At 37.2% G+C, this 10,058-nt stretch overlaps 1 protein-coding gene across 1 annotated transcript; it reads left to right on the forward strand.

Moving 5' to 3' along the window:
• The first annotated feature begins 954 nt into the window (after positions 1-954).
• On the forward strand, positions 955-1,962 carry LOC131487370 (olfactory receptor 56A3-like). The gene has a single exon (XM_058688019.1). The coding sequence runs from the start codon at positions 955-957 to the stop codon at positions 1,900-1,902; it is 948 nt and encodes a 315-aa protein (XP_058544002.1). The 3' UTR covers positions 1,903-1,962.
• The last annotated feature ends 8,096 nt before the right edge of the window (positions 1,963-10,058 follow it).

Genomic DNA, 10,058 nt, shown 5'->3' on the forward strand with positions numbered 1-10,058 from the left:
TGACTGGTATCACTCTCTCATACCTATGTGTGATTGCCTAGGCTCCTTTTAAGACTCTTTCTTCCAAAAGTTAAGAATCCTACAAATATAAACATGTATAGGGGAGGGGCAGTTATTTGACAGGACCATACCAGCCTAATTACAATCACTTTTTTTTTTTTTTTTCCAACGTTTTTTATTTATTTTTGGGACAGAGAGAGACAGAGCATGAACGGGGGAGGGGCAGAGAGAGAGGGAGACACAGAATCGGAAACAGGCTCCAGGCTCCGAGCCATCGGCCCAGAGCCTGATGCGGGGCTCGAACTCACGGACCGCGAGATCGTGACCTGGCTGAAGTCGGACGCTTAACCGACTGCGCCACCCAGGCGCCCCTACAATCACTTTTTAGACAAAATGAAAATTATCCTACGTTACTTTCAGGGTACCATTTTAAAATATAATTAAACTCCATTTGAAAACTCAGAATGGGGGTGCCATGGACAACTAGGGACATTCACCTGAGTCCCTATTTGTGCCAGTTTCAACTACTCACCTGCACACATTGTTATGGTTAAATTATCATATAGTAGTCTATGTGGCCATTAAAGAAAATCAAAACCCAAAGGAAGAAACTTGTAAGAACAAATTTAGCAACTCACTGGTCACAAAGTAGTTCTAAAGTAATTTTGTCCCTCTCTTTACTTTTGGCAAAGATACAACAATTCTATTAATAATCATCCTTGAAAGAATCAAGCGTGTATAAGTAAACCATATTACCTCAGTTCTCTATACTGTTCACTGGTAAAATCATCCAAGTAGCAAGGCACAAAAGATAAACAGATGAATTCACATGGCTCTGGATAACCCGAGGCTCGTGCATTTCACCTAGGTGAAGCAAATTTTCTAAATCCAGGTGTCTTGAGTCAGTATCCAATTTTTATCTTAATTTTACAGATCACTAAAAGATGACAAAATATGACAGCGCACCAAAATGGCACCATCTCCTCTGAGGTTTCAGACTTCCTTCTGAATTGTTTTGCCAGGTCCCCTAGCTGGAAATTCTGGTTGTCCCTGCCCCTCAGCTTCCTCTTTCTTTTAGCCATGGGGGCCAATAGTGTCCTCCTGATCACCATCAGGCTGGAGGCATCTCTGCATGAGCCATTGTACTACCTGCTCAGCCTCCTCTCCCTGTTGGACATCATTGTCTGCCTAACTGTCATCCCCGAGGTGCTGGCCGTCTTTTGGTTTGACCTCAAGTCCATCAGCTTCTATGCCTGCTTCCTCCAGATGTACATCATGAACTGCTTCCTTTCCATGGAGTCCTGCACATTCATGGTCATGGCCTATGACCGCTATGTAGCCATCTGCCACCCATTGAGATACCCATCCATCATCACTGACCAATTTGTAGCCAAGGCTGCTGTCTTTATTTTGGCCAGGAATGGCATTTTAACAGTACCTATCCCCATTCTATCATCCCGACTCCATTATTGTAGGACAAATGTCATTGAGAACTGCCTCTGCGCCAATATGTCTGTCTCCAGGCTCTCCTGTGATGATGTCACCATCAATCGCCTCTACCAGTTTGCCGTAGGATGGACCCTGTTAGGATCTGACCTCATCCTCATCTTTCTCTCCTATACCTTCATACTGCGAGCTGTGCTGAAACTCAAGGCAGAGGGTGCTGTGGCCAAGGCCCTGAGCACATGCGGTTCCCACTTCATCCTTATCCTCTTCTTCAGCACCATCCTTCTGGTCTTCGTGCTCACTCTTGTGGTGAAGAAGAAAGTCTCGCCTGATGTGCCAGTCTTGCTCAACATCCTCCACCATGTCATTTTCTCAGCCCTCAACCCCATTGTGTATGGGGTGCGAACCCAGGAGATCAAGCAAGGAATCCAGAGATTACTGAAGAAAGTGTGGTAATAAGGACAATTAGATCTCTGCATTCCTCACATAAAATGAGTTTTGAATCAATAATGGGTGAGTGGGCTTAATCATATCTATGAATTGCAATCTCAAAATGGGTAATTTGAATATTGTGTCTTCTTTAAAAACTTAAGCTTCACTGTTAAGTTTCCCTTTTCTCACTTCTCCTTTAGGAATATCTTTTGCCCCTTTTGCCTTTTCCCATACATATTATCCTATATTGACAAAATACTGAGATTCCTTGGGGGAGGTTCCAAAATGAGAAATTTATGTTCCTGAATATACAGCTGTTATTATGTCATGCCTTTACATTCTTAAATACACAATTGTGGCTATTTGGGGGTAGAGTTGTGTAACATGTAATGAATTCTTATTCTCATTTCTACAGAAGGGAGCATATTGGAGAAAAAGATATAGCAGTGAAATTTCACTCCTGAATATGGAAGGTTGCTCCTTCTCTCTAACTGGGTCTGCAGTTGGGTGATCATTCTAAATGAGCATTGCAAGAGGACAGGGTTTTTCTGTCCTGGATTTCTCATTTGTGCAACAATTATCAATGAGGTCGATTATAGTTAAGAGACTCTTAAATTCTCCTCCGCAATGGATTTGTGCTTTGCACATTTATCTTTTCAATCCAGAGTGTCACAGTTTAGTTCAATCTAGGGTGTGCAAAAATAGTTTAACTAATGAGTTAAAGATTTCAAAGACTGTGTATATGATCCAGTAATAATAATTTAAATATAAAAAATATAATATCTGAACATTTTTTTCATATTAACTGAACAATTTCTAAGAACACTTTGTGTCCTGGGAATTCTGTTAGCTATTAAGACTCAAAAATATACAGAAAAATGTGGCTTTTGGGAGCTCAAAGTTTTCTTAGGAGGAATAAAATATGAGTTCCAGGAATATATTCTCAATGGGAAAGAATGGGGAATGGGGTAATGTACCTACTGGTAGTAGGGTACCTGGAAACTTAAGAAAGCACTGGATAGAGAGTTAAAAGTCTGAATTACAAGCCTTGAACAGCTACCAAAAAAGGATGGCTTCTTGGAAACAAATGAGGTGGTCTCATTGTGTTTCATGTTACTCATCAGTTACTCCTGAGAATAGTGAACAATTGTTTTAGAAAACCCTTTCTAAATATAAGCTTTTGTGCCTCAGTAGCAACCTATAAGTAAGTTTCCTTGTTTATACCATGAAAGGAAAATCTCTAAACCATCTAATGCCAAAATTGTCGCCCAAATCTAGGTATTTCAGCCTTCACAGAAAGCACCTGGATTCATCCTTGACCACTTAAGCTTTCATTCAGCACAAGTCTGTTCATTTATTTTAGTTCTCTGCCTCACAGTGATGAATAACAAGTTGGTATTTCATTCCTCTGCTTCTGGTTATCACTATGAACTACTATTTGGAAAGTAAACATGTACTCACATAATTAAGAAGCAATGGTTAAAAGCATACAATCAACATTTTAACTGGGAATAATATATTTATCAAAGGTAAAAAAAGAATGTCAAGATCTAATTAGGTTCATACCATAGATAACTTTTTTCTTTCTTACTTGAAAAAGAATTCCCCAATATCTCATTCTCTCACCCATTTCAACATAAGAAAAATGACTTTGTTGAAAGTGTGCATAACCAACAGAAAGGTCTTATAAATATGAAGAAATAATACATTAAGATAAATTGAAGCTACTATCTCTTAGGAAATATTACAAGTCTACTAGTTTAAACACTATCATATATTAACATCTGCTCATTAAGGGACCAAAAACTTTCAGGATTAATCTCTACCAGAATCACATTGCATAACAAAACCAGATCTCTCCTATCAGCTTTCAAAAAATTTGAGCACTGAATGTATAAAAAGGGCTACATCAGTCTCCAAATTAGACTGATAAAATCTTTGTATTTTAAACATATATTTTTGTTAAGTACTGGGTGTTGTATGTAAGTAATGAATCTCTAAATTCTACATCTGAAACTAATATCACACTGTGTGTTAACTAACTGGAATTTAAATAAAAACTTGAGAAAAAATGTTTTGAAAGCTTTGCTTTATTGTGTTTATACACAGCTTTTACAGGTTTATGGCTCACATCAAAGCAGTATTGACAGATCCATTTGATAAACAATGGATCAGTATTGACAGATCCATTTTATCCATCTGATAAACAGATTAACGATGGCTTTATCCCATTAAAATAATTGATACTAATAAGTATCTCCTCTAGAACAATGTTGTCCAATGTGAGCCACACACACATACTTAATTTTAAACATCTTAGAAGCCACATTAAGATATAAAAAGAAAAGCTAAATGGATTTTAATAATTATTTGTTGAATCCAATATGTCTAAAATACTATCATTTCAAAACTTAATAAATATGAGAATTTAATAAATATATCTCATTCTTTTTTTTGTACACTAGATCTTCTAAATCGAGTGTGTACTTTACATTTATAGCATATTTCAGTCAGGACTATCACATTTCAGGTGCTAGTAGATAATCAGGACTATCACATTACATGTGCCAATAGATACCATATGGAACAGTGTAGCACAAGACATATGGATTTAAACAGCAAATGAAAAATGGCTATGAGAGAAATGAATTGAGGAAAAACATATCCTTCTTGGGAAAGAGCTAAGCAAAATTCTTTCTTCTTGGCTGTGTTTTTCTCTTTTTTATGTTTTTCCACACGGAGGAAAGGAAGCCAGTGTTTTAGAAGATGAATAATGACTTCTTTGTCCTAAGATGCTGCGTTATATGCGTGCTTATGGCTTAGAAACCATTTCTAAACCAGTGTGAGAGGGTAAAATAAGAGAAGGCTAATCTACTGGCTTTATACAACACATAGTCCTCGAATCCTGCAGCAACAGATTTGAAATAGAGCTATGCTTGCCTTGGAAGTAACAGAACCTAAGAAAAAATGTAAATAAAGACTTTACTCATGATAAGGCAAGAATCTAAGTGCTAGGAGAAGCAATAGATGTTAGTGTCAAAGGTTTATCAAAAGATAGATGATAATAATCACACTTTGTAAGACTTTAAACTTTTCTTACCAGTATTTACATGTACTTATGTAGGAATATTTTTTTAAGTTTATTTATTCTGAGAGAGAGAGAGAAAGTGGGGTAGGAGCAGAGAGAAAAGGAGAGAGAGAAACCCAAGCAGGCTCCACGCCATCAGGGCAGAGTCCAACACATGGCTCCAAATCATGAACAGAGAGATCATGACATGAGCTGAGATCAAGAGTCGGATGCTTAACTGGCTAAGCCACGCAGGTGCCCCCATATTAGTATTTTAATTCGTTATTTCGTGCCCTATTATTTTAATAAAATATATTTAAAATGAAATTTTAATAGTGAAAAGTGTCATAATTATTCAATAAAACATATGAGTAGGAAACCAGACTTAATAACCCAATCCATAAATGTTAAAGTTCAGATTTTGTTGGTGAGACTTTTCACTTTTCTCACACATCACCATAATTAGACCCTTCTTTCAATGGCTAGAAAAAGTGAGACAGATATTTGGGGGCAGATCCAGCTGACACTGGATATTGGGCCAGGAGAACAATGCAGAGCACAACAGAGAAAGGTAATGGCCCTTCAGGCCCACAGTTAACATCATTTTATCTGCAAAATATGCATTGACACCTATTATAGACAAACCCTTGTTGCAGGGCTGGGGTTGCAGGCAAGGTCCATGTTTATAAGTGCAAAGGGCCTGTGCCTGGAGGAAGAAGTCCAAGAAGCAAGGGGGAAATGTCAATATATAGGAAGGACACAGCCAAAGAAAGGCTAAGGTAGAGGTCTAAAGCAGTGGCCACTTAGCAGAAAGTCAGAACCCTAATCTAGAATAGGATTTGAAGGACTAGGTAGAATATTGCTTTAGGAACTTGAGTTTGAGCCAAGGAAGTAACACAATCTTATAAACTGAAGATATGTAGAGGAAATTGGAGCTGAAAAACAGGATGCCCTTCATCAGAACCAAACACAATCCAGAGAAAATGTACCACTGTGTAGTCTAATAGAAATAACAATACAAAGACCTCTCCCTTCCAAAATATTATTCAAATAATTACATTATAACTCCAGCATTCCTAGATTAGGTGCCACATGGGTAAAAATTGAGACAATTCGTAGAAAATCAGACCTGACTACATACACTATAACCTAAGAAAAGAATAGTGATCTAATTCCAGAACGCAGGACACATTGTCCTTTGTCAGTGAGAGTTTTCAAATTTCTTGTAATTAACAAACACTTGTTTGTTAATTATACAAAAAAATATTTTCTTTTTGTATAATTTAAATCTTGCTTGAATGTTGTGAGGTCTATTTTGTATATATGAAGATGAGGTTACTTGTGATACTGTATGATTTTAGTGAGTGTGTCAATTCTTATAAATCTGGTACTGCCTATAAAAGGGGATTTGATAGCAGATTTGACACTGCAGGAAAAAAATACAAATACAGGTATAGAAATTTAAGCTACTTAAATTAAAACATAGAAAAAAATAATGCTGAAAAAAATATAGACCTGATAATAGATGAGATAATATTAACCAATCAAGTATTGATGAACTTGGTAATTGAAGGTATAAACAGAGAGGAATTAGGGGAGAAAAACATGGTGACAATATAGTCAAGTTTATAAAATCAGTAGAAATAAAACATGTAGTAAAAATAGAAGAAGGATAACAAGGGGTAAAATGGAAGTAAACTTCTATGAATTCATATTTTATATGTGAAGTTGAATAATATTATTTGAAGGTTGACTGTGTTAATAGAAAAATGCATATTTAAATACTACAATTGCAACAGCAGAAATTTTCTTCAAAAAGTTCAGATTTTGGGGGTACCTGAGTGGCTCAGTTGGTTGAGCATCTGACTCTTGATTTCGGCTCAGGTCGTGATCTCACAGTTCATGTGATTGAGCCCTTCCTTAGGCCCCAGGTTGGGCATGGAGCTGCTTGGGATTATCTCTTTCCCTCTCCATCTGCCCCTCCCATGCTCATTCTCTCTCTCTCTCTCTCTCTCTCTCTCTCTCTCTGTCAAAAACAAATATTTTGGGGCTCTTGGGTGACTCAGTCAGTTAAGCATACAGCTCTTGATTTTGGCAGTCTCAAGTCATGAGATCAAGCCTGGCACTGATTCTGCCTACTTAAGATTCTTTCTCTCCCTGCCTCTCTGTTCTTCCCACTGCTTCTCTCTCTCTACAATAAAAAATTTAAAAAATTTTAAAATAAAAGTAAATAAACATTTAAAAACTAAATTAAAAGCCCAGATTTTTAAGACTGTATAGTCTCTGTTACAGCTACCATGCCAAATAGAGTAAAAGAAGTCATGAATCGAGGTGCCTGGGTGGCTCAGTAGGTTAAGCTTCAGCTCAGGTCACGGTCTCCTGGTTCAGTTTGTGAGTTTGAGCCCTGCCTTGGGCTCTGTGCTGACAGCTCAGAACCCAGAGCCTGCTTTGGACTTTGTGTCTCCCTCTGTCTCCGCCACCCCTCCCCTGCTGGTGCTTTATCTCTCTCTCAATCTCTCTCTCTCTCAATCTCTCTCTCTCTCTCTCTCAAAAATAAATAAGCATTAAAAAATTGTTTAAAAAAAGAAGCCATGAATGGGCATTAATCACATCAACATAGCAAATGTATATGGTTAAATCGATGGATCAGGAAGGGGTGGTAATTTTGACCCCATGGACACATTTGCCAATGTCTCAACAATTTTGCTCATTACAACCATGGGAGGCAGAGGTGAGGATGGAAATGTGCTGACAACTAGTGAGCAGAGGCCAGGAATGCTGTTGGATATCTCACAATATATAGGACAGATTCACACACACAACAAAGAATTGTCTGACCAAGATGTCAATGCTACTTGAGAAACCCAGGTCAAAATAATCCGAATAAAAGCCAGAAATAGACATATGGGATTTGGAAGGGAAAAAAAACAAGTCTCATCTATATGCATCCAACTGGACATCCATCTGCAAAGAGATACATGATAGTTAGATGACTGATTGATACATAGATAGATAATAGGTAGATAGATGATAGAACGATGATAGATAGATAGATAGATAGATAGATAGATAGATAGATAGAGATAAATAGAGACAAAGACCTTCCACCCTTCACAAAAATTTACTCAGAATGGATCATGGACCTCAATGTAAAATGAGAAACTATAAAAGTCCTAGAAAGTAACATAGGTCAAAAACCTAGATAACCTTGGGTATGGGGATGCCTTTTTAGATGCAACACCAAAGACACAATCCATGAAAGAAGAATTGATAATCTGGGCTCATTAAAATTAAAAACTTCTGCTCTGAGAAAATCAATGTCCAGAAAATGAAAAGACAAGCCATACACCTGGAGAAATAATTCCAAAGAGAACACACCTCACCAAAGAAGATACACAGATGGCAAATAAACATACGAAAAGATGTTACACATCATGTTATCAGGGAAATACAAATTAATACACCAAGGAGATACCATTATACACTTATTAGAATGGCCCAAATCCAGAACATTGACAACAACAAATGCTGGCAAGGCTGTGGAGGAACAAGAATCCTCATTCACTGCTGGTGGGAATGCAAAATGCTACAAGCCATACTAAGTAGATGAGTGGGTGGTTTCTTACAAAATAAAACACACTCTTACTGTTTGATCCAGCAAGTGCACTCCTTGGGTTTTACCCAAAGAAGTTGAAAACTTATGTCTATACAAAAACCTGCACAAGGATTTTATAGCAGCTTTGTTCACAATTGCCAAAACTTGGAAGCAACCAAGGTGCCCTTTAATAGGTGAGTGGTAAATAAACTGTGGTATATCCAATGGAATATTACTCAGGTCTAAAAGGAAATGCAGCTATCAAACCATGAAAACACACAGAATAATCTTAAATGCATATACTAAATGAAGAAAGACAGTGTGAAAAGGCTACATGGTATATGATTTTTTCTATATGACATTCTGTAAAAGACAAAACTATGGAGACAATAAAATGAACATGGGCTGCTGGGTGAGGGAGGGAAAGTGGTGGAAAGATGAATAGGCAGAGCACAGAGAATATTTAGGTCAGTGAAAATACATAATAATGTATGATATTATAATGATGGACATATGCCATTATTCATCTGTCCAGATCCACAAAATATACAACGTGAAAAGTGGACCCTAAGGTAAACTATGGATGATTATGTTGTGTCAATGTAGGTTCACCCTTGGTAAAAATGTATGATGTTAATAATGGGGAAGACTATGCATATGTGGGGAGCAGGGATTATATGGGAAATCTCTGTACCTCCCTTTTTATTTTGTTGTAAACCTAAAACTGCTTTAAAAATATTAACTTTAAAAAATCAGAGTAGTAAAAACTAAAAAGGGGGGGGCAGAATATACACAAAAGCAAATGATCATAAGAAAGCTGGAATGGTTATACTAATATCAGACAAATTTCCAATTCTGATATGGTCAGATAAATTCCTAGCAGGCCTGCTAATCTTGCAGATATCCTCTATGTATCTCAGGGCTTAAGGCACTGAAGGGTGAAGGAAAACATGAGGACACTGGATGGAAACTGAGCCTGAGGGAAGGAAATGGTGTGGGCAATTCATCATTTCTTTTGACTTTAGCTTGAATGTATAATAAGGTAAGCACAAAACATGGAGTAATTAAAACCAGAAGTCTTCTTATCTCTCCTAAAAACCTAGAGGAAAGTTTGAGGCAACAACAGCTACTGGAATAGGAAACAAGAATCAAGAAAAGGAGAGAGAGTGTGGAAAACCTAAATTCTGTGTATGAACTCTTCCAAGTCTCTAATTCCTGAAACATGTAGGCACACAGCAAATACAAAGCAGGTCAGACAAAGATAAAAGAGCTGAAGTAATATTTGAGCTGTTTTCCAACACAAGTTTCTATTTCAGGATCAAACCAAGTTAACTGTCTGCTTAAACAAAAGCTTCAAACCTCTTTGGAAGACCGTAACAGACCCCACAGCCTCCATAACATGATATCCACAATATCCAGCATAACCGAGGTAAGACTGAAAATCAGTGAAATAGCCATTTTACTATTTACTCTACAACAGTAGAGAAAAAAATTAATGAAACCAGAAACTGATATTAA

The sequence above is a fragment of the Neofelis nebulosa genome, chromosome 10 (genome assembly GCF_028018385.1).
Source record: "Neofelis nebulosa isolate mNeoNeb1 chromosome 10, mNeoNeb1.pri, whole genome shotgun sequence".
Lineage (NCBI taxonomy): Eukaryota > Metazoa > Chordata > Mammalia > Carnivora > Felidae > Neofelis > Neofelis nebulosa.

Bases quoted from the DNA above. Each gene is read 5' to 3' on its own strand.
- LOC131487370 (XM_058688019.1), top strand. From the start codon at position 955: ATGACAGCGCACCAAAATGGCACCATCTCCTCTGAGGTTTCAGACTTC.